At 58.6% G+C, this 24,767-nt stretch overlaps 1 protein-coding gene across 1 annotated transcript in view; it reads right to left on the reverse strand.

Moving 5' to 3' along the window:
* Nucleotides 1–23,866, reverse strand: part of PHF21B (PHD finger protein 21B) — a 90,998-nt gene extending 67,132 nt beyond the window's left edge. The window contains exons 1-2 of the mRNA XM_043562874.1: nucleotides 23,695–23,866; nucleotides 22,754–22,819 (exon numbers count right to left, since the gene is read on the reverse strand). Coding sequence (XP_043418809.1) covers nucleotides 22,754–22,819; nucleotides 23,695–23,748 — 120 coding nt within the window. The 5' untranslated portion in view covers nucleotides 23,749–23,866. The remainder of the gene's footprint in view (nucleotides 1–22,753; nucleotides 22,820–23,694) is intronic.
* Between the last annotated feature and the right edge of the window lie 901 nt (nucleotides 23,867–24,767).

A 24,767-nucleotide genomic window follows, 5' to 3' on the forward strand; every position in this document is an offset into this window, starting at 1 on the left:
CTCCTCCTGCAAATCCCCCCACCCGCAGTCACTGGTTCTGCCAGAGTAGAGTATCCGCACGGCTCCCGTACGTAACTAAAAAATGATGAAGCGCATCCCACATCAAACGAGGCTGTCGATTTTAATTAATTTCAGATCTTGCGTGTTTCTGGCAATTATTTGTAACAAGGCTTACAGAGGGCATTTAAAATTAATTGTGATTTTTATCTAGAAATCAATGCTTATTTTTTAAGTAGCTCATTAGGGGTGAGGATGTATTACAGGAGCAGCAGGCCCTGTGTCAGGAAGGAGGCACCTGGGGCTAACGGGAGAAGCCAGCAGAGGAAGACGTCTAAACCGTGATGGCAAGATCAAAGCCAGCAGAATTATGAAATGGAGCTCCAATAGATAAAACAAAACCTGATCTGGATGGGGCAAAGGCAGAGTCACCCAGAATGGGGGAGGAGAGCTTCTCAGCCTCGGCCAGTGGCTCTCAGGGAGCCCAGCCGTCCAGGCAGCTCGCCGACACGGGCAGAGGCTACGGCAGCAGCACCAGGCGCCCTGCGTGGGGACCGGAGCACAGACTGTACGGAGGGCACCAAGAGAGGAGCCTGCGAGAACTGGGGCGTGTGACACGGGGCCCAGGCCTCTCCCCAGACATCACACCAAGGGGCAGGTAATGGAGGCTGGTGCCATGACCCTCACTTTCTGTGTTTGTCTTTTACACGCACGTTTACGGAAATAGGTTTTAAAATTCATCCCAAGAAAGAGGAAGGAAAGAAGAAATGTCCAAGTATCAGCGACACAAAACAGGAGTGCAAACAGTCTAACGTCACAGACCATTCTCACCGATAGTCCTCCTTGCTCCGCTACCCCTTTGCGTGCAGAGGTCACGTGATTAAAACCGAGGCCAGTCCTCCGAGTTATAATAAAGCCACGAACGTCGACACAGGCTCTTACAGCTTATAAAGATACAGCTACGTTCCTTTAGCGAGCAGGGTAAGTAAGGTTTAGGAAGTTTCCATGCCTTACTCAAGGGGGCAAGGCGAGCACTCGGGGGACCTGGGGCTGGGCCCCCCTCGCACGCCCCGACCTCAACCCTTCTGTGAGGGTAGCAAGGCAGGACACACCCATCACCACCCACGCTGCCACCATCACAACAGTCACCACCCTTGTCCTCTTCTTCATCGTCATCATCACCCCCATGATCACGGCTGTCCACACCCTTCCACTGTGTCAGGTGCCCAGGGAGAGGGTTATCCTCACTCAGAGGACTGGTTCTCACTCTTCAGGGGCTCCAGGATCTCACGGGGGGAGGGGGCACGTCGCACATACTTCTGGGCTCAGCGGGGAGCTGCTGCTTCTGCAACTACGGACCAAGCACCTGCTGGCAGATGGAGCTCCCAGGAGATTCAGGTGAAGACAGGTGGTCAAGGGGCCAGAACCTAGAGACCCTGCACAAAGGTCCAATTGGGGCCCGAGTCTCTGCAAAGCCCGAAAACACCGCAGTGGAGGGTAGAGAGTCACCTGGGAGTTAAAAAAACACGTGCTACGTGCAACAAGGAGCGGTTACGTCAATGACGATATGGATGCTTATTTTTATTTCGATATCGCTCCCGAACCCGTTAATGACATTTGTAGGGGTGGCACGATTGCTTATCTCGTTCTTTTTCATTTAAAGTTTTAATTTTGGGCCCGCCTGGGTGACTCGGTCGGTTAACCGTCCGACTTCAGCTCAGGTCACGACCTCGCGGTTCGTGGGTTCGAGCCCCGCGTCGGGCTCTGTGCCGACAGCTCGGAGCCCGGAGCCCGCTTCGGATGCTGTGTCCCCTCTCTCTCTGCCCCTCCCCTGCTCGTGCTCTGTCTCTCTCAAAAATAGATAAAAACATTGAAAATAATAGTAACTTATAAAATAATAAAGTTTTTATTTTCAAGGGGTACCTGGCTGGCTCAGGTGGGGGAACGCGACCTGACTCTTGATCTCAGGGTTGTGGGTTCGAGCCCCACACTGGGGGTAGAGATTACTTAAATAAGTAAATAAATCTTTTAAAAAGTCGTCATTTTCAAGAAAAATCACATAGTATTTTCTACGCCTGGGATTCCCCTCCAGAACCTCAGCGGCGACAAGAGGGGACAGCCGGCTTCCAAGGAGACCTACTAAGTGGCAGCAAATGTCACAAACATACCTGCAAACCAACAACAGACACCTGCCTGGAAAATGCTACCTGAGCCCCACAGTCTTTATCAATAATACTGGCAGAGTCTCGTGTTCTGTCATCTGTTATCAACCCTGTAGGGGTTCCCAGGGTGGTATGCAAGGGGCACAAGGGACTTTGTTGCTTGGGTGTTGACTCTGGTCACTTTAGAACCTCTGGAGCTTTTTGCTTCCCCTCTATACACACACACACACACACACACACACACACACACACACACGAGCATTTTGTCTTTTTTTTTTTTTTTTTTTTTTTTAGTTTTAAACGTTTACTTATTTTTGAGAGACAGCACACGTAATTTGGGAGGGCAGAGAGCGAGCGGGGAGACAGAGGATCTGAAGCGGGCTCTAATGCGGGGCTCAAACTCACGAACTGTGAGATCACGACCTGAGCTGAACTCGGATGCTTAACTGAGCCACCCAGGTGCCCCACGGGCATTCTGTCTTCAGGGACACAATAGAACAGCAAAGACATTTCTTTTTTTTTTTTTTCTAATGTTTATTTATTTTTGAGAGAGACAGAGAGACAGAGCATGAACGGGGGAGGGGCAGAGAGAGAGGGAGACACAGAATCCGAAGCAGGCTCCAGGCTCTGAGCCGTCAGCACAGAGCCCGACGGGGGCTCGAACCCACGCACCGTGAGATCACGACCTCAGCCAAAGTCAGGTGCTCAATCGACCGAGCCACCCAGGTGCCCCACAAGCATTTCGTCTTCAGGGACACAATATAACAGCAAAGAAGACATTTCTATCACATTTACAGTTTTTAAGGCACATCCCCGCCCACTACCCACTAATTAAAACAGAACTCTTGTGCACGGATGGGTCAGACACAGACAACACCCCTCAGTCTTCCATTTTACTGAGGAGTCTGATCGGCCCCTAAGTAGCAAAGCCAAGCCCAGCCCGGCCGCACTAGCCCCTGCTACGCGTCTGTCTCCTCCAGTGTGTGGTGGGGATGAGACTTCCTCACGGGGATGTGCTGCGATCCCAGGTCAGGCAGCTCAGAAAACACTCACACCCACGGCGGGAGTGGTCCCCAAACGGTAGTGGCTCTCACCATCGCTGACGGTGTTCTCGCCATCCCCTCTACGGTAACCGGCATCCTCACCATCAGCAGCAGCACCGCATCACCACCCTCATCACCCCCGGTGTCAGCATCGCCGTCACCTTCCTCCCCACCACCACCGTGACCGTGACCGTGGTCACTCCCCACCCCCCCACTGCGATCCGATCCAAATGAATCCAGAGGTGCCTTCCTGGAGGGTGAGCAGATGACCTCGACCTTGGCAGATGAGCAGGATCTTGCTAAATTCAAAAGGGCGATCCCCAGGCGTTTATACTGTGTCTAAGAAATGGTCAACAGCTCTGTGTCGGGACACGAGGCTGAAGACGTGATCCGAGGTCACATAACAAAAGGCCCGTCATCAAAGAATTTCTGAATCTTCTTCAAGTCACTAGCCCCCCCACGCGGTGTCCCCTGGAGCCCCAGGTGTCCCCCACTCGCCAGCGGCCCTGCGGGGGGGGGGCACAGGGCAGGGTGCATGGGGGGCCGGGCCCCAGCCCTGCTTCGGGCAGAGCACTCCTCGCGGGACTCGCACCCAGAGCTCCGCTGTGGGCGCTGGGGAGTGGGGGAGAAGAAGGCAGGGCTGAACCTCAGAATGACAACTGTGGTGACAGTGTGGAGGACCAGTGCAGGAGGCAAGTGAGAGCAGCGAGGAGGCTCCGGAACACTCTGAGTGAGAGCAGCTGAAGGCGAATGAGAGCAGCAGAGGCAGGGAAGCAGAGTGAACTAGGAGGAGGTGACCGGCAAGAGGATGGTGGGGAGCTGGGGTGCAGATGAGCCCCGGGGAGAGAAGGTCGCAGAGACTCGCCCCTCCTGAACCCTCACCGCACACCAGCCTCACCTCTCACTTCAGGCCCCACCACCCGTGTTGTCTCTGCCGCCCAGGGGCCTAAGCGGAGGCCCAAGGACGGCCAATACCTTGCGCGAGGTCACAAGACCTACACCGATGGCTGCCGTCTCCGGTCACTGTGCCCCGAGCTGCTACACCACTGTCCTTGGGGTGACGCATAACTTTTGGGGGACAGTTTGTTCGTAATCCCATGAAGCAGCCCCCCAAGCGCTGCATCGTCGACCGGTCTGTGGATCAATAAGGTCTCCCCCAGTGGGTGGATGGATGGAGGGAGGAGAGATCAGGGATGGGGGGATCTGGGACCCGACACAGGAGGTCCCAGACCCAAACTAAAAACCAAATCCTCCCCATCAAATTCCTCTCTTCTTCCTCAGACAGCACATGCGTGGTGAATACTGAGCCAGGCCGTGTCAGGCACAGTGCACTTTGGCTCAGCCATCAGGGGACTCTGTGCACTTAGAGGGGACAGGGCAGGGACAGTGTCCACCAGCCAAGTGACCTGAAGACCAGGGCCACACTGAATCCTCCCACCCAGGTCTCTGGGAGCCACACAGCCCAGAAGGAAGTGAGAAATTGGGGTCAAGAGACCTGGGTGGGGATCTGAGCACCGCCATCTAGGAGGTGGGTGACTTGGGAAAGCCAATGACCTCTTGGGGCCTCAGTTTGTTCACCTTTCAAACAGGGGTAAGAGTGCCTACTGGAGTCAAGCAGATGCCTCTGGAATCCGGCACTGCCCCTTGGCTGCTGTGGGCCTTAGGCCGGTCACTTGTTTCCTCGTCTGAAAACTGGGGAGAATCACACAGTGACGCCTCCCAGAGAACCGACCACCCCCTCCTCAGAGCCACCACCGTCACCAGGTGGCTGTCTCAGAGCGTCTGTGACAACTGGGCCAGAAGCTGATGGAGCACGTGCTCTTGTCCTGTCTCTGTCTCCCTCCTGGAGGCCGAGTCTTGAGTCTTGTCTACAGCAGCACGCTCACCTCTGCCACGTGGCAGGTGCCCAGTGAACTGGCAGGGATGGATGGATGGATGGATGAGTATGTGGATGGATGGATGGATAGATGGATGGATGGACGGATGGATGGATGGACGGATGGACGGATGGATGGATGGATGGATGGACGGATGGACGGATGGATGGACGGATGGATGGATGGATGGACGGGCGGATGGATGGACAGATGGATGGACGGACGGGTGGATGGATGGACAGATGGATGGACGGACGGGTGGATGGATGGACAGACGGATGGATGGATGGACAGATGGATGGATGGATGGAAGGACGGGCAGATGGATGGACGGACGGATGGATGGACAGACGGATGGGTGGATGGATGGATGGACGGATAGATGGACGGATGGATGGACGGACGGATGGATGGATGGATGGACAGATGGACGGATGGACGGATGGATGGACAGATGGATGGATGGACGGATGGATGGACGGGCGGATGGATGGATGGATGGATGGATGGATGGATGGGGGGGGTCAAAGGGCATCCAAGCGCCGACAGGGATGAGCAAGGCTACTGGGGATGACGGCAATGACAGTCACTCCCAGCCACCCCTCCTCTGGGGTCCTGAGCCTCGGGCAGAGCGCTATGGTGGAAGTGAATACTTACTGAACGACAAATGCTTACTGGAGACCAGGTGGAAAAGTTAACTGAAGAAGAGCTTAACACGCTTGCAGCCTCCGAGGGAAAGGATTCCCTTACAAACGCAGGTAGCTGCGTCCCCTGGCGGCCAGGCCAGGCTGTCTAGTTCCCGCCCAGTGCAGGCAGGCCAGGTGAGGCACCCGGGAGGGGGAGGGGCGGGCCCAGCCCCGCCTTGTGCAGCCGCCACCCCCCTTCCCCACCACTGCCCTCCACCAGTAACTGCAGAGCCGCAGAGGACAGGGACGGGGACCCGGGGCATTGGGGTGCCAGGGACGCACTGCCTGAAGGACAGACAGGTCAAACCCGGCCCGACAGGTGAGCGGATCTGGGAGCTGGGAGAGCACACAGGTGCACAGGCGCCGGGAGCAGGGCGGGGACAGTTTCCACAGGACAGAGGGCTCGTAGGGGCGGGACGTGGACGCAGGTCTGTGGGCTCCAGAGGCCACTCTCTCCCACCCCCACCTCCCCCCCGCCGCCGCCACTTGTCCCAGGGGTGATGGGAAGTGGGTGTGCCAAGCGGCCACCTGAGCAGGTGCCTGGGTGGTGACCAGCCACACACTGTGGCAGGATGGCACCGCTTGGGGACCCTCCGCTGGCAAGTTGGCCACGTGGCCCGCCTTGGCCAACAGAATAGGAGCCAGAGTGCCTCGGGACACGGCCCGAGGTCCGAAGGCCCCAACGGGAAGGCGCTGAGCAAAAGCAGGCACCTGGGGGGCCTGACCAACACAGCCTCCCGGCATCCGAGCCTCCTCGCGGCACAGCCCCTTCCCGCCTCCTTTGGGAGGGGACGAGTCTGGATTCTGTTTATCTACCAATGAGCCACTGACACATTCTGGCCCTGCAGAATTTTCCAGCTCGGTGTACGGTAATGACAGGGGTCCAAATGAAAGGACCGGAGAGGCGGTCTCTGTGCCTTCAGGTGGCGGGGCGGGATAAGGGCCTCCCTGCCAAAGGAGAGCCGGTGGACCGACACCAGGAGGAGCCCCTCGGCGGGGGGAGGGGGCGCCTTGGGAGTGCCAGACCTGAGCGCCCCCCGCCAGCACGCAGGAGGAGAGACAGCCCCCCCCCCCCCGCCCCCCGGCCTTTCCCACCAGCCACGTCGTCCAGTCCTGCTCTGCTGCGGGCGGCACCCAAGCGAGGGCGATGACCGACCACGTCACCCCGCTCAACCCTCCGAAGACCCAGGAGCTGCTGTGGAAGGTATTTTGCACGCGAGGAGCGGAGGCTCCGAATCTGGAGGCGGGAGAGGGTTCCAGGGTTCAAAGCCTGCTCCTCTGTGCCGTTAGCCACTCCCGCTCCCGAGAGCTGCTTCTATGCTTCCTGTTCCCGTAAATAGGGATCGGGGCTCGGTTCCAAGGAGGAACGTGGCGCTATCGTGTGTGAAGCACCTGACACACAGTAGGCTCAAAATAAGAGGTGGGGATGGGGGTGGGGAAGACCATCTCTCTGGACTCCGGCCCACTCACGTGGCCCCAGCAGCCCAGGCCCAGTCCCCTGAGCCCCCGGGTTTCCCCTCGTGTTTTTTCATTCCGCTCTTGCAATTCCCCTGTGAGTGGGGAGTGACGTCCCGTTCCCACGTTACAGATGCAGAAAAAGAGGTGGGAGCCCCTCGGAGGGGAGCCTCTAACTCCAGCCCGGGCAGGGTTGGAGGCCAATCTCCCTACGAGACAAATGGGAGGTTCTGCGCAGCCCCGCGGGTGCCCTTTCCTGCTTACCATCCACCGTGTTCTAGAGCATTCTGTCCCCGCTACCGAATGAGGACAACTCCGGGTGAAACCAGGGGCCGGCTGGTTTTCCAAACCGCAAATTCACGGCAAACCCTCCACGTGCGGTGGGCCACCAGCTAGACGAAACGACACCCCCAGGTTTTCTGGGGTGGCCCTGATTTCAAATGTCCACACCAACTGCCATGCTGGGGGAACAGGGCCACCCTGTTGCTCATGATGGAGCGTGGCTTCAGCAGCTTCTCTGTCGGCTCCCGACCGAAGGGAAAGGGTGGGGAGGCCAGCGCCGAGGGAGCCCAGGGCGTTCCTGGCGCTGGGTGAGCATCAAGGTTCACCGTCTACTCTGACCCCCCGACCCTGACCTCAGTTGGGCGTGGTAACCTTCCACTGGCCGGTGCACTGGGTTGAACAGTGTCTGCCCCAAATTCACGTCCACCCAACCTCTCAGAACGTGACCTTGTGTGGAAATAGGATGCTTGCAGATGAGATCGTTTGAGGCCACACTGGATTAAGGCAGGTCCTAAGTCCAATGACCGGGGTCCTGATGGGAACAGGAGAGGACAGAGACACAGGAAAGACGGCCACGTGCCGGCAGAGACAGAGACTGAAGGGACTTGGCCACGAGCCCAGGAGAGCCCAGAGCCACCCGGAGCTGGGAGAGGTGGGTGGGACCCTCCTCAGGAGGGACCACCGCCCTGCCCACACCTTGACTTCAGGCTTCCAGCTCTAAACCGTGAGAGGGTAAATTTCTGCTGTCGTATGCCACCGGTTTGTGGCCCTTTGTGACAACGGCCCCGGGACACTCACGCAGCAAGCAAGAAAGTTAAGCTCAGAAAAGGCAACTTGGCTGAGCACCCTGGGGGCCCCGTGTCCTAGCCCTCCGTCCTTCCGCCCCCGTCCTGCCCTCCCCCACCACGGCCACCTCATCTAGAACGCTCCCCGGCCCCACTCGCAGGCTGCTGATTACCGCGAACGATTTGCAAACGTCCTCACTTCCACCACATCCGAATCGGTGTCATGACAAGAAGTCCAGATAAAAATACCCAAAGTCAGGGAGCGCCCGGGAGCGAATCGGCACTTGGACGGGCGGCACCCGGACTCGCGGGCAGCCTGGCCGCGGGAGGGCCGCCCCCCTCTCGGGCCGGGGCCGGGGTCCCCTCCGTGCCAGCTCGAGCCAGCGGGCAGGGCCCCCGCTCCCAACGCCGCGTGCGCCCTTTCCAACCGCCGGAACAAAGCCGAAGCGATGCAAACAGAGCCCGGGGGAAAGCGGGCCTCGCGTCCTTCCCTCTGTCACCTCTGTCACCAAAGAGAGCCGGGGTGGGGGGCGCCGCCGGGGGAGGGGATAAATTACCGGGCGGCGCGTCCAGCTGCACCAGGATGTAATAAAATGCGTTGCTAAGATACGAGTTCCAAAGAAGTTCATCAAAGGACACTTAGACCGAGCCACCAGACTCTTCTCCCTTCGAAGGCCAGTTATTTGGTTCCGTCCCTCATGTTTATAATTAGCTCCACAACACGAGAGCGGCGGCCCCCACGCGAGCCCACTCAGCAGAACTCGTTAATAAAATAACTTCAACGAGGCGCCGACTTCGGCTGGGGCGCGGGCGGCTGCGGGCCTGTTTTATTTACAGAAATGTATTTGAGTCCCGCTTACGCATCTGAGTGAGAGATGAACGTTCTTGAAGAAAACCGCAATGGCCCTCTAGCCCCGCGATCGGCCGTGTTCCCCCAAGTGACAAGGCGGGCGGGGGGGAGTCTCTGGGGCCGCAGAACCGCTGACCCTTCAGGGCTCTGGTTATCAGACACTCGCGCCCTAGTGACTGAAGGTTACAGAACCACCCGAGGGCCCTGGCTCTCACGCCCTCCGCCCGTGGCTCTGTGTTTAGTGCCCTGTGCGTGGACACCACGCAAGACCGGGACCGGGGCATGTGCGGGCGGCAACGACTAGATCGTGACCCCCGGTGCGATGGAGCCCTGGAGGGCGCTGGCCCGGAGGAGGGACACCGGCCCGTCTGCGAGGTCGGGGCGACTGACCGCCTCAGCGAGGCCCGGACGCCGCCGAGGAAGGCACCAGGGCACGGGGGAGGGGACTCGGGGAGGTGATCGGAAGAGGCGCCTCGGGTCTGGCTGCAGGGGTGCTCCCTCGGGCGGGCGGGCGGGCAGCATTTACAAGAGGCCTTGTGCACTGCCCACACCTACCCCTCAGGAGGTCCCCAGAAGCACGACTTTCCGGCTTCTCTTGAAATATCAAAGGGGCAGGTGCTGGGCCACACTGCCCTCCCCCTGCAGGGCACGGCCTCAGGACCACTGGCGACAGGCAGCGTCGAAGTCTGCGGGTCTGCGTTAGTCAGAGCATCTCTGCTTCTCATCAGGCAGCTGCAGGATCCTTGACGAGCCTTGGCACTTCTGGGCAGAACCTCGGTGTCGGGAGAAGCGGCCCGGGGTCCCCTCCCGCTGTCACGGAGGCCGCCTCGCCTCGCCTCGCTTCGGCTGACGAGGTGCTGGTGTGGCGGACAAAGAATTCCCAGCAAAACCACTTCTGCCCCGGGCCAGCTCTGTCAGGGAATTTCTCCAGACCTGGGAGTTAAGGCTGCCCTTCTGAAAACGTCCAGCTTCTCCTCAAAATTCTGCCCCAGCCAACGGCTCTTCCCACTTATTCGTTACGGCTGGTGCACAATTTATTTTTTTTATTATTATTGATTTTTAATATTTTATTTATTTTTGAAAGAGGGCAAGTGGGGGAAGGGCGGGGGGGAGGGGGAGAGGGAGAGAGAGAGAGAGAGAGAGAGAGAGAGAGAGAGAGATCCTAAGCAGGCTCTGAAATATCAGGGTAAGCCCAATGCAGGGCTCAAACTCATAAACCTGAGCCTAAGTCAGGGGCTCAACCAACTGAGCCACCCAGGCACTGCACCCCCTCCACCCCAGCCAGTAGACAAGTTAATGGCAGAGGACAGTCACTCTGGAGAGGACAGCCCCCCACCCTGCCTCAGTTCCCAGATCTCCCTCGTGCTCACCTGTCACTCTCCCCCTGCCACACTGGCCTCCACTGGAAATGCCAGGCACGCCCCACCTCAGGGCCTTTGCACAGGCTTTGCCTCTGCCTGGGACACTCTTCCTGCAGAGAACCACGAGGCCCACCCCCGCGGCTTCTGCAGGCTTTTGCTCCAGGGCTGTCTCCTCAATGACGGGCTTAAAACACACACACCCTTTCACCCCGCTCCCTTCCAGCCCCCTCCCTATGCTGAACCCCTCGGACCTCCCACATCCCGGCTCCTGGTGTAGCCGCAGGGCACGGGTGGCTCCTCGTGACCTCCCTGTGACGTGCCCACTTCCTGGCGCCACGGCTGTAAGCAGGTTCAGGACCCCTCTGATCTCTGCCCACGATGATGCCAGCAACTGTCACCACCTCTCCCGTCCAGCCAGGACAAGCCCTTGGAGGGGCCTTCTTGAGGACGTGTCCCCTCGGCAGTGGCAGCTGGGAGCAGGTTAGCGGCGTGGGCCGAGCAAACTCTGCGTTCAGTGGGGCTGTTCTGGCGTTTATCTGTGGCTGCGTTTATCACCGCCGAGATGAGACGCGTTAATCACGGAGAAGAGCTGCTAACACTGATTGTCGGAAATGCTGTTTGTCACTTTGCAACCTGTATCTCCCATTAAATTCTGGATCACAGTCTCTAATATGTATATATTTTTAATTGCATTTTCAAGTTCATTTACATGTGCAGATTGGCTTTCCGCCTGAATGACATCAAGGAGAAACACATCTTCTCTCTCTCTCTCTCTCTCTCTCTCCTGCCCCAGCCCTGCCTTCCCCTCTCTTTCATGGGGCAAAAAGTCTGTCCCCAGATGGATTACGGTATCGCCCGGGGACAGCTGCTGGCGCCCCCCGGGGAGGCTCCGACTGACCTCTCCCAACTGCTATTGCAAGTAACTTTTGGGGTTCCGTTCAACAGACGAGACGGCAGACGCGTCTCCCCTGAAGATGGCTGCTCCCCGCAAACTGCAGCCCTCACCGCCTTTTCTGCTCAGGAGGGGGGCTGCCCACCCAAGGCCATAACCAGTCTCCACCTCGAGGGCAGACTTGACAGGCAGGAAGCGTCCAGGGGGCTGGGTGACAAGCGGCCCCCCCACAGGGACTCTTTCTGAACCATCCTTCCTCCTTTTGGAACACACTGGCACCTACAGAGCGCCAGTCAATCAGATTCAGCCGCTCGCGTAAAAGGGACAGTTCAGGAATGCGCAGTGCTCTACCAAAGCGGCCGCCCCCCCCCCACTTGGGCAAATCGGGGGTCACCCGCTCTTAAAGTCTAAGACTGAGGTGGTCGGGTGGTCCTGAGGTCACAGGGGACATCTTGTGCGAGACCCCGGCCCGTCACACAGGGGACACCCAAGAGGGTGCTTCCCAAGGAAAACTCCAGTGAATGAAGCAGAACCGCCTGAGCAAAGACAACAGACTTCTTGCACGACTGCGGAGTGTGGTCGGGAAGACAGGCGTCCTCCGGGGCTCGTTCTGGGTCCTGGGTGCCACCCCCACCCCCACTCAGGGCCTCGGTTCCCCACATGTAACGTGGGGGCTGAGCACAGGGGCCCCGCAAAGCCCCCCGTGGCTCTTGCATCTTGTGCCTTAAGTCATCACGCCGAGTCTGGGGGACATGCACCCTCCATTTCCACTGAACCCCAAACTCACGACCCAATCCCAGCTGCGGACACGCCAGTCCGAGGAGACCAAAGCAAGCCAGAGGCTCCCGCCCTGACAAAAAGCCCCAGTAGCCGGTCTACTTCCCCATGGCAGTGAGATCTCTGGGGTGTGGCCAGCTCTCCACATCTCACACCCTGGGTGACGGAGGGATACTGCTCACCGCGCTCCCTCGGACTCCGCTGACCTGCAGCATGCTGGGAATTACGCCTGGCACCTGGGACACACGTCCTCACCGATCCTCAGGACAACTTGCCTGGGAAGCAGCATTTTCCCCTTTGAGATACTCTGAGATCAGGACGCAGCCACCCGCCCCTCCTCTTGTAACGACCTGGAGGCTGACGAGCCCCTCGGCCTTAGACAAAAAAAAGAAAAAGAGGAAGGCAAAGAAAATGCCCCAAGGAAGCCCTTCTTTCTGCTGTGTTTTAGCAAGACCGACACAGAAGAAGGTGCCAAGCAGAAGAAGCAAAAGAAAACAGCAGGGCCCATCTGAGACCGCACGGGACGCCCGCTGCTGGCGGGCAGAGGTCGTAACCAGAATGAATCTGTAGCAGCAATTTCTCACCACACTCTGGCAACTGCTGCTACCCAACAAGAAGTAACCACCGATGATAATAAAAAAAAAGCTTGAGGGGCGCCTGGGTGGCGCAGTCGGTTAAGCGTCTGACTTCAGCCAGGTCACGATCTCGCGGTCCGCGAGTTCGAGCCCCGCGTCGGGCTCTGGGCTGATGGTTCAGAGCCTGGAGCCTGCTTCCGATTCTGTGTCTCCCTCTCTCTCTGCCCCTCCCCCGTTCATGCTCTGTCTCTCTCTGTCCCAAAAATGAATAAAACGTTGGAAAAAAAAAAAATTAAAAAAAAAAAAAAAAAAGCTTGAGAAAGCGTATCTGTTCCTTTCGAAAACAGAGGCCATTTCAAAACGAGGCAACGCCTCGACGTTCAAGTGTGAAATGACACTGGAAATAAAAAGATTCGCAAGTAACCAAGCCACGGGGGCCAAGGTGGGGCTCACGGAGCGGGGGGTGGGGGGAGGGAGCGCCCACGGGCTCCTCACCGAGGGCGGGGTCAGCACAAACCCCGGCTCCACACCGCGGAGCCCCCCACCCCCTGCACCCAGCCCGCTGCCCACTCCCTACCCTGGTGCCGCGTGCAGAGACCAGATGCAGGCCCAGGCCCCTTCCGAAGTTCTAGAACCTTCCACCTCAGAGTGAAACTCCCGCTCCTCATTGCGGAACGGCTGCTTCTGGTTCACCCGCGCTCGTCTGAGGCGCGAACGCCACTTACTTGCGTCCGAACGCACGCCCTGGCTGCTTTTCTAACTCGTGGCCCGACGTGTGTCCTCTCCGCCACCCCCCCCCCCCACGCTCCTCCTCCGACGCGGCGAGGACCACAAGGCCCGGAACCGGACTGCAGCCCCTCCGCTCGTCACCTGACATGCGTCAAGTCAACAAGCCGGTCAACCTCTCTGGGCTTCAGCCGGTCCTGAGCACGACGATGCAATTCTGAGCAGGCCTTCCCCAAGGGCTCTGTGAACGGTGGACGGGTCCAAGGAACCCTCGGAGGGGCGTGGCTCCAGTTAGCATCAGACAGGGAGGCCGGGACTCAGCACCGAATCGGACGACCTCCAGGTCCCACCTGCTGAGGACCTGCGGGGGGGGGGGGGGGGGGGGCGCTTACCGCGTCGTCTTGGCTGAACCCTCCCAGCGCCTCTCTCGGGTCACCTCCTTAGCTCTTACCGCGTGCCAGCCCTCTGCCACCTGGTTCGAAGTGCACTGTCATACCCATTTTTACAGCCACTGAGTGTGGAACAGCCACAGAAGGGTGGCGTTGGGTCCATAACCCCGTCTGTCCTGCTCTAAAGCCTGTGCTTTAAGCTCTTTGTTACGTGCCTCTCAGAGACAAAAGTTAAAAGCCTTCTCAGCAGCCCTCTTCTGGGAGGGAAACCAAATCCAGGGTCCTAACTCCTTAAACAGTGCACTTTGCAAACAGCGTAGCCATACTGACTGCAGACACCCTCCTCTTCCCCCGAAGTCCCCCCGGGTCTGGGGTGAGGGCCTCGGAGGCCAAGCCAACAGATACCCCCAAAGGGCCCTCCTCGAGTCCCCCGTGTGTCACCAAAGCGTGCCAAGACGCTGCTCTGCTGGAGAAGGAAGGCGCGTCCTCAGACCCAGCGGCGAGCTCCAGCGGGCAGACCAGGCAGCGGCACGCTTAGCTTTGGCTCGTACGAGGGACGCGAACAGAGCAGCGAGCCGGTCACTCGGCTCCTGGACAGACAAAGGTATTGGAGGAAAAACTTGCGAAATCACGGGGCTAATCATCATAGCCAGCAGCTCTAATGAGGCATCGTGGGATTACCAAAGTTATCAGAGTCGTCTCACTGAAAAAATTCAAAGCTAATGGAAATCAATTGTGCAGTTCCGTCGGCAGGTGTTGTAAGAGGCTAAGCACCAAAGCGAACCTTGCACCGGCTGGAGAAGACGGCACAGCCAACGTCAAGCTCACCCGGGGCCACCGAGCAACGGGACGCCCACGCTTGGAAAAACGAAATTCCCCCAACCGTGAGCAGGAGGCAGGTGGAAATGCAAAGGTGGCAGGTTCCACAGGTGCAGGACAGGGATCGGCAGGTGTCTTCTGTGGCCACGGGGACAGCGACCACAATTCGCTCCAATCAACCCCTTCGCTTCCCCTTCCCGGCTGACGCGCACTTTTACATCCCTTACGGACGGGAAACAGAGCCCAAGGAAGCAACACGACTCGTCGAAGGCTACTCAGCCAGATGCGGAGAGCTGGGACATGAACCCCATTTGCCCGAGCTTGCCCAGCCTGATGCGGAAAGCTGGGATATGAACGCTGGCGTGTGACTTTAGGGCCTCTGCTCTTCTGGCTGCATCATGCTATGCTCTGGAATGCAGGGGGCCAGTTGGGGACGAGGCAGTGGCTGAAACAGAGGGCACCCTCTCAGTGGTCCCAAGCTGGGTGACCTTGGGAAGCTGCCCTTCTCTGACCTGTCTGGCAGGAAGCGTGTACCTGCCCGGCCTGACCCAAGTCATGAGATCATCCCGACAATCAAATAAAAAGACAGCACGAAAGAGGTGACAGAACTGATCGCCGCTGCTGACGGCCAAGGGGTCGTGTGCGCAATCTGTCTCTAGGCTTCTCTACAGGGGGACACGTCACCTCCTCGGCACGGTCCCCAAGCACCCCATCAGAGCACACCATCCCGTCTGCTGCCCGAGTGAGCCTGGTGGTTAAACATCTCACGCAGACACCTCACCGGGCTCCACGGGATAGGGAGCTGTGGAGGCACCTGTCGCCCCAACTGTATGTGAAAATGTGTGCAGCCAAAGATGGGTGACAGCATTTTGTCAGCATAAAGCCTTACAAAATGAGACGCCCCGGTTGCTCACGGCACACTACCCACCATCACCTCCATATCCCCGGTACTTGGTGGATGCTCATTAAGTGTTTACGGAATAATTAAACCGAGTTATTCCCAAGAGAGAGGGCTGCACTACAAGGTCAAGCGTAAAAAGCAAGTTTAGGCAAGGTATGTGCCCAGCCCGTGCACTAAGCGTGTTTATCTGTGTTGTATACATTTGTGTGTGTACAGAACGTGCCCTACAAACACAGCCCTGCTCTCATCCCCAAGCAAGGGTGGGGGGTGGGGTGGAAGGAAGGGGACTCGTGTTTTAGGACTCAGATCCGTACTGCAAACCTTCCTCCTCACAAGCACATGCTGCTTTTGCAGTAAAAACTTTTTTACAAGCAGAATTCTTCTTTATCTCCTCAATGTTACAGAAATAACAAAAAAGAACGTCAATCACCACCTTCCTCGGTTAAGATTTTACTTCAGGAGAATGATAATTATTTTCTTCCAAAACAAATCCTTAGGAGCGCCTGGGTGGCTCAGTCGGTTGAGCATCCGACTTCGGCTCAGGTCACGATCTCGCGGTTCGTGAGTTCAAGCCCCACGACAGGCCCTGTGCTGACAGTCAGCTTGGAGCCTGGAGCCTGCTTCGGATTCTGGGTCTCCCTCTCTCTCTGCCCCTCCCCCACTCACTCTCTGTCTCTGTCTCTTAATAATAAACAAACATTAAAAAAACAAACAAAAAACAAATCCTCTCATTTTCATTAGAAAATCCTGGAAAGTTAGTAACTGATTTTTATACACACGTTACATAGACTTTGCATGTATTTACTGGCATGTGGTGACACGCTTATTACCTACTTTACTTGTTACGTTGTCAAAATGAAATCACTAACACAGATGTACCTGACAGATAAGTGTATACGTATACGTATATACACGTGCATTTAAAAAAAATTTTTTTTTTTTAGAGAGAGAAAGAGAGCACGAGCAGGAGAGAAGAGAGGGAGAGATAAAGAGTGTGAGTGGGGTAGGGTAGAGAGAGAGGGAGACACAGGATCCGAAGCAGGCTCCAGGCTCTGAGCTGTCAGCACAGAGCCTGAGGTGGGGCTTGAACTCACAAACCGTGAGATCGTGACCCCAGCTGAAGTCAGACGCTTAACTGACTGAGCCACCCGGGCGCTCCTACATACACTTTTTCTTAAACCAGCTGAACAGAACTGCTAACCGAGACACCTTCTAGAAGTTTCCAGAAGCACTCCCCTCCCCCCATTAATTTCTCAGCTCGAAGAAGCTCTGGGGAAGGCAGGAGGGAGAGGATCACCCAGTGGCCCCCTGCCCCCACAGCCTGTTAGGTGCCGGTCATCAAGTCTACGTGGCCAACGGCCTCCCAGCCTCCTGTCCCATGTCGTACACGGGACCCAGCGTCCATGCAAGGGCCTCCCCATGGAGGTGACAAACATCTGAAGAACTCACGTGGCCCGGCCCGGCCAAGCAACGAGGGAGCTCAGGCGTCCTTCTCTCTCCTCCCTTCCCACCTGCCCTTAGCACCATTCCTGCACCTTCCTGACCTATGCACTAACAGCCCTTGGCTATTTCCGAGCCTAAGGTGTAAAATCCAGGCCCTTCCTCCAAGCAAGTGATGCCCTCCTTGCTCTGGCCCCAGCTCACCTTCTGTGATGTCTCTCTCTTGCTCAAGGCTTTACTGCCAGAAGGGTCACAGCACCTGCAAGTTTCTTTAGGCCATTATCCCCTAGCGGGCTCACACCAGCATCTCCTGTCCACACCTCTAGGCGTCCTCAAGGACCTACCTGTCCCCCAACCTCCTCTCCAGGAAGCTGTCCTCCACCTCCAGGCCAGACAGCATGACTTTCCCAGAACTTTGCTGGGATCTTCTCGAAACGTGGTTATCTACGCCTTACTCTTTTGTGAGGTTTCCAAGAGGGTCTTAATCAGTGCTGAGTCCACTCACTTCAGACACAGCATAACCTACCATTTGCTGCACGCCTATGACAGGCTAGGGACTCCCCACTAGGGGACTCCACTAATCCTCATGCCTGTCCTGTTACAACGTCATCCACTCACTCAACTGAGCGCGTTCAGTCCCTACAAGGTGCAGGGGAAGAGGGAGAGCAGGCCGCGCCACCCCCCTGCACGGAGCTTACAGTCCAGCACAGAAGCAGACGTGAAAAGATCGAGACAGACGCCGGCCAACACCGTGTAAAGGCAGGAAACTGCTCGACGTGCCAGAGAAGCCGCCGGAAAGCAACCACGGAGACTGCATCGCCACGTGCAGGAGTGGGATGGAGACCGCCCTGAGCAGAGCCCGGCAGAACATACCAGAGGGGGCCAGAGGAGACGCGATATGTTATGCACATGGCCAAGAGGAGGACACAACCCAAACGTCCGTCAACCCGTGAGCGGACGGGCAAAATATGGTCTATCTGTACAACAGAGTATCGTTCAGATGCACAAAGGAACGAAGCACCAACATCTCCCACGACTCGGATGAGCCTTGAAACGTTATGTCCAGTGAGAGAAGCCGGTCGTACGATCCCATTCACAGGGAAGCAAAACAGGCAACCCCAGAAAGACAGAAGGTAGATCAGCAGTTGCCTAGGGCTGGGTGGGGGTGGGGAGCGAGAGCCCAGGGGTTTCTTTCTGAGATGAAAATGTTCTAAAGTTGATGGTGGGGACAGTCGCACATCTTTGTGAATACACAAAAAACCATTCAATTGTGCTTTTTAAATGGGTGAATTGTATGACATGTGACATGTACCTCACTAAAGCCGCTTTGGGGGTTTTTGGTTTTCACAGGAGATGCAGTGAGGTGGCAGCCTCAATCCTCAACTGACAGATGATGGTGGGAGTCGGGGGAGGGGAAGAGGGGCCTCAGGGAGCAGGGCTCAGGTGAGGGGGGCGGGGGCGCGGGTAGGTTCGGGATGCTGCGGGCTAAGAAGCGTGATAGCGGGCGAAACCAGGGCTGGGTCCTGCCATCCAAGGCCACGTTCTTCCCCGCAGGGGACGGAGTGCGGAGCTCCGCGAGGCTTCTCTCTTTAGAAAGTAATGATACTATTTGAAGCATGACATCTTCGACGCTAAGTCAGGAAGATGGAAATTGACCCCCCTGGAGAGGGGCAGACCGGAAGGAAAGCTTGGAAAACGGAACAACACCCTTTTACCAAAAGACTGTAGCCAGCCTGTAGTTCTGTTCAGCGGATACTTCCAAGGCAGAATTCCTCTGCTGTCCAACGCGGCTAGTGAATCACGGTGAAGACGTGATTCAGCGCCCGGGTGCACGCCACATACATAATACCTTTCAAGAAGACATATTTTTATTGCTGCACTTAAGGACAGCCCCTCGGAATCCAGAGTCCATCAAATCGATGGATCGAGCAGCAGGAAAGGCCCCAAGTTCACCTCCGGGGTCTCTCTCGCGAAGCCACGCCGGCGTGGACTACAGTCAACACAGGAGGCTCTTCTCGCTCCGTGGTGAAGCTGAACTTCATGAAGTTCAGGTCTAGAGATGCCCGTGATACGTGGCATCTAAATGTGCTGAGAACTTCAAGGAGGGAAGGGGGAAGGAAGGAAGGAAGGAAGGAAGGAAAGAAAGCAAGCAAGCAAGCAAGCAAGCAAGCAAGAAAGCAAAGACACCCAGTATTCATGACGGGTCTGTTATTTACACGGAAGTGCTTGTTGCTTGACAATTTAGATAAAAATGTTACTGACTCTCTGCGTGTGCCGCAGATTCATGGCGTAAAACCGTCCGAGCAACTAATAGAGTCTTCAAACATCATATCTCGTTAAAGACGAAGGGTCCCTCCTCCACTGAAATCAAAAAACCCGGCTGCCAGGCGCGGCCACACCTGGGAATGCGGCCTGGCCCAAAACTCCACTCTGACCAACTCCCATACCTCCTTTTTTTTTTTTTTTTTAAAGAAAAAAACTATGAACTCCGTTTTCACACAGACACTGGTTTCCTGTTTATCCCCTGGTCCATCAATGGTGGGAGACGCACTCAACAGTTATACGGGACTCGTATCTCTGCTTCCGACCGACAACTAACCTATTTACTTCCAGGAGTCCTCCATGAACATCTTGAAACACTTGTCTGTGTTTCTAGACGTAACTGAACAAATTCCAGTGTCAAGGGCATGAATGGGAAATTGATGGCAGGGCACCCAAAGATGCTACTCAGCTGCTATTGTATTTCTAACAGATGTGGATAATGGGGTCATCCGTTCGCTTTTCTATCCAGTTCATCATCCACGTACGCACTTTTAATTGAAACTTAACCTTTACATCCCACATTCCAAGAGGGAGCGGCACGAAAACACATCTCCGGAGGTGGAAACGGTGAGTTTCTTCCCCAGCCAATCTACAAATGAGCCCTACCTTTAGTTTCATGTTGAGTTAAAAACAAACTCTAAAAATACTGGCTTTTTCATGCCTGCTCCCACATTTCAGCCACTCCCAGGCAGAGCCCCACTGCCCCCCTTTAAGACCCTGGGTGCAGCCCGGAATCACCTCCAAGAGCTTGTTCCTGGACCATCCCCCCCACCCCCCACCAAGCTGCCAATCACCACCAAACTCTCCCAAGGAGAGAGAGAGACGAGTAAATGTTAAGTCTACCCAACTCATTTCATAGGTGACTTCTGAAAGATTTCACCTCGGAGCCTGGGAGAGACCAGGCAGCTTTATTAGCATGCTGCACCACGGCCTCGGCCCCCTCCCCTCCCTCTTTTATGAGCCCTTGTTATATAAAATGCCACAAAGGGAAAAGGAAAAACAACGGACAGTTCCAAACACAAGTTCCGATGGCCAGGCCCAACGCTGGCTGCTTACCAGATGTTATATTTAGTCATTTAAAAGAGAAACATTTTTAAAAGGCCAGAGAACAAAAGTTTTCCTTGTTTTCTTTCTTTTTGGACACACACTCACAGACACAAAAAAGATGGAGGTCCATTCCATTCGCAAGCATCTTTCCTTCCCGGAGTTCAAATTTAAAGGCAAAGGCAGCCGGGAGTAGGACAGTTCCTTCCCCTGAGATGCATGGAGCCTCCAAACAGAATTTTCCAATGTTTCGCTCAGCCTCATCTAAATTCTGGCATGACGGATAATAAATAGCTACTCATTTACTATCAACATGAAATTTTAAACAGCCCTGGCATAGTTGCTACAATACAGAAGAAACGATCAGACCTAAGCTCTGAAAAGCCACTCAATAGTAAAACTATTGCCATGTAGAAGCACACATAAAGACATTGTTGCGATGAAGCCGCTGGATTCCTGGATTCTCCCTCCCTCCCTCTCGCTCTCTCTTAAATCGTTCACTCCGAGCCTAAGAGTCAACAACTTGCCGTTTTACCCACTGAAAACAGGGCTTAGGAACCCTCAGCTATCACACTGCACCCGATTTGGTGGCGGATTTCAAACAATAAAATACAAATAAAGTATCTGATTTGATTCTACACAGTGATTAAACATCTTTGTGCTCAGCGAAGGGTCTTCCAACCCCTCCCCCTCCAAAAATGGCATCAAAAGCAATCAAAATGGTAATGCCGGGGCCCGGGTCCCCTCCCCCCGCGAACTCCCCGACTTCGCCGGGGCCGCGCGCCGGACCCCCCTCCGGCGGGAATGGAAGCTTCCACGCCTGGACGGGGGCGCGGGCCGGGCGGGCGGGCGCGCGCGCGCGGGCGCGCGGCCGGGCAGGGGGGGGAGGGGAAGGTTGGAAGGGGGGTGCCGCGGCAGCGTCAGAAAGGGGTTAATGCATTCGTCCCAACCCGCCTGTCCAGCCGGGCGCCCCCGACCGGGCGCGGACCCGCGGGCACAGCCATCTTTCTTTGCGCGACCTCCGGCCCCCTCCTCTTCAGCACGCCCCCTCCCACCACTTTTCAACTTTAAAGACTCGAAATTTGCACCCGGCCTCCGAGTTCTCCCGCTCCGCGGTCGCCGCCACCCCCGCCGATCTCGTCCACGTCTCTCCCTCCACCGAAAACCCCTCCGGGGAGGGGGCATCCGACCCGCGGCCCCGAGCCGCGGGAGGCCGGAGGGGGCCGCACCAGCGGCGGGGGCGGGGGCGGGGGCGGCGCTGTCCAAGTTTGGTGCTGACGGCGGCGGCCGGCATTCCGAAGGAAGCGCGATCGATGGCCAGGGGGCGCGGCGGGGCGGGGGCGGGCCCGCGGAGGGGAGGGGCCGCGGGGAGGGGCGCCGGCGCCCCCGCCCCCCGCCAGCCTCGGAGCCCCGGGAGCGCCATTGGCTGCGCGGCTCAAAGTTCTCGGCTCCGGGCGGCGCGGGGGGAAGGGGCGGGAGCGCGAGTGCGGGGAGCGGGGCGCGCAGGGGGAGGGGCGGAGGGGGAGGGGCGCGGGCGGCGGGGAGGGAGGGAGGGAGGGAGGGAGGGGAGGGAGGGGGCGGGGGCGCGCGGCCGGCCGCGCTCTGGCGGCGGCATCTGTTCGTGGTGCTGAAACCCCGAGCGCTGAGCTCAGCGCAACTAAGTCACAATGGACAACTTTTCCTCCCCGGAGGGGCCGGGAGGGGGGTCGGCGGCCGTGCCAGCCCCTCCCCCCGGCGCGAGGCGGCTGTCGGGAGTCCCAATCTACACCTGAAGCCCCGAGACCAAAGTTGAGGCAGAACTGGGGGGTCCTGGGGGCGCCTTTCTTTTGTTCCCCGGGAGCTGGCGTCAGGTTCCAAGAATAAAAAGTGATGCTGGAGAAGTGGCGAGGAAGGGGGGGGGGGGGGGGGAGCCCGGAGGAAGGTTCTTTAAATAAGGTTCGCAATGGAATCCAGAAGCTGCTTCCAAGTAGTTTGGCGTCCAGGTCCCGAATACGGCCCCCCGCCACCCCTACCCTCGCACTGGCGTGGGGTGGGGGACACCGAGCCGGGAGAAACTGCCACATTCCAAAAACATGTCCACCAACTCAAAATGGACGCCGGGCTGCTCGCCGCCTTTTGAGTGCAGCTCGTCTCTTTCGGCCACTGCCGGAGCCTGGCTGGCTCGCCCCCCTCGGCCTCCAGGAACCCGGCTCTTTCTTTCCAGAAAAGGGGGGGGGGGCGGGTAACTTTGAGGGCTGCAGACAGACTCCTCTGGGAGTCTGAGCTTGCGGCGCCGAGGCCGGCACTTTTTTAGGGGGCTGCCAAAGTGCCGGGCGACCCCTCCTCCCCACCTCGGGCGGAGTTGGGGGGCGCAGCCTCCAGCTCGCTTACTTGTTTGTCGCTGAGCGCGGCGATCCGCGGCTGCCTTTCGTGGAGCTGCTTCTTGAGGTCGCCGTTCTGCGGAAACACGGAGGAGCGGGCTCAGGCCGGCCGCCCCGGGGGGCCGAGTGCGCCCCGGGGCCCCGCGGGCCGCAACCCCCGCCCGGCCGTGCAAAGCGCGCCCCAAGTTCCCCGGGCCGCGCGTCCCGCACGCGCGGCGGCCGGGCAGTGCCGCGCGGGGCCGCTTACCTGTGGCTGCCGCCTCATCGGGGCAGCTCGCGGGGCGGGGCGGGGGCCGCGGCCACCCGGCGGCGCGCCCCGAGCCGTGCAAGTTTGCAGGCAGGGGTGCGTGTGCGAGTGAGTGTGAGTGTGTGCCGGGGGAGGGGGGAGGAACAAAGAGCCAAGTAAACACGGCGAGTCCGTGTCGAGCAAAGCTCATAAATATTCAAGTCGCGTCCTAATCTCCCCAACACACACACGCGCACGCCGCAATACCGCTCGGGCTCCGGCCGCCACGCCGCCGCCAGCCCGAGCAACAATCGCCAAAACTACTTTTGCAAACTGTGCGGGGTTGCACGCGAGCGGGGGTCGGGCGGGGGCCGGCCCGCACTCTCACACAAACAGCCCGGGGCAGGCTCACGAAGGGGCCCCCTCCTGGCCCCCTCCGTCCTGCAGACCCCGAGCGGAGAAAGAGAAGACGCGGGGCTCGGGTCCCACGGGCTCCAGCCCCCCCCCGCCCCCAAAGTATGCAAGACTGCAAGAGACGAAGGGAGGAGGAGGAGCCCGGGGGTCGGCGGGGGCCGTGCAGGTACCAAGTCCCCCACCCGGGAGCAGGCTTGAGGAGGAGCCCTTTCCGCGTACCTCCGGCCGCGCAGACCCTGCGACGCGGGAGAAGACGCCGGGCTCGGGTCCCTGAAGCCCCGCACTCCCGGCCCGGGGCCCCGGCCGCCTACCTGGTGGCGCGCGAGTTCCACGGCGAGCGCCTCGGGCCGGCTCTGCAGCTCCATCCCGGCAAGTTGGGCAGCACTTTGCGCTCACTTTGGCCCCGGCTCCCGGGAAGTTGCGCGACTCCGCGGGGGCGGGAGCGGGCGGGGGCGGACCGGGCCTCCGGGGACCGGGTGGGGAGGGGGGGGGGACACGAGCCCCCTCCCCCAAGGCCGAACGGGAGGGAGGGGGGGGTCTGGCGAGGGGGGAAGAAAGGCGGCCGGGCGCCGCGGCGCCGAGCCCGCGGCCGCTCCAACTCCTCAGGCTGCCCGGCAAGTTGCGCCGGGTCCCCGGGCCGCCCGCGCTGGCCGGCGCATGGCCCCCAGGCGCCGGGCGCCCCGCGCAGCCCCGCGCAGCCCCGCGCGCGCCCGCCCCGCCGCCGCCGGCCGGCAGGGACTATATTTCCTCCGGCGCGCGCCTGGATCTCGCTGGGCCTCGGCAAAGTTGTGCCTCGGCGCGATGCTAATTCGGCAGTGCCCGGATGGAGCGGGCCGGGGCGGCGGGGGGCGGTGCCGGAGCCCGCCGCCCGCCCCGCCCCGCCCCCGCCCCGCCCGCGCGTGCGCACTGCGGCCCCGCCGCGGCCCCGCACCCCGAGCGGAGAACAAAAGTGGCGGCGCCGAGGGGCGCAAACTCGCCGGCCCGCGGCTTGGGGCCGTCGGCCCCGGGACCGTTCGGGCCGGACGCCCCTCCCCCTCTCCGCCCGCGCGCGCAGCCAGACGTGAGGACCCCGGGCCGCCCGGCCCAGGGCCGGGCTTGTAGATACTCTCCGGTGGGGGGGAAGAAGAATGTCCATGTTTTCTTTTTTGTTTTTCATTTCTTTTTTCCTCTGGCTCTCGGTGCTCCCGCTTTCCCCGCGCTCCCTCTTCCCTGCCTCCGTCAGCCTCCGTCTCCTACTTTATTTAAATTGTCTGCCGTCCCCTCCTGTCCCCCTGCATACTGACGCTTCTACTTGGGAGAGTCAATTAGTCCTGTCGCCAGATTCCCCCACCGCCTGATGGCCACCGTGTTGTTTAAACAGTAAGGACATTGATCTCTTGACTGT

The sequence above is a fragment of the Prionailurus bengalensis genome, chromosome B4 (genome assembly GCF_016509475.1).
Source record: "Prionailurus bengalensis isolate Pbe53 chromosome B4, Fcat_Pben_1.1_paternal_pri, whole genome shotgun sequence".
Classification (NCBI taxonomy): Eukaryota; Metazoa; Chordata; class Mammalia; order Carnivora; family Felidae; genus Prionailurus; species Prionailurus bengalensis.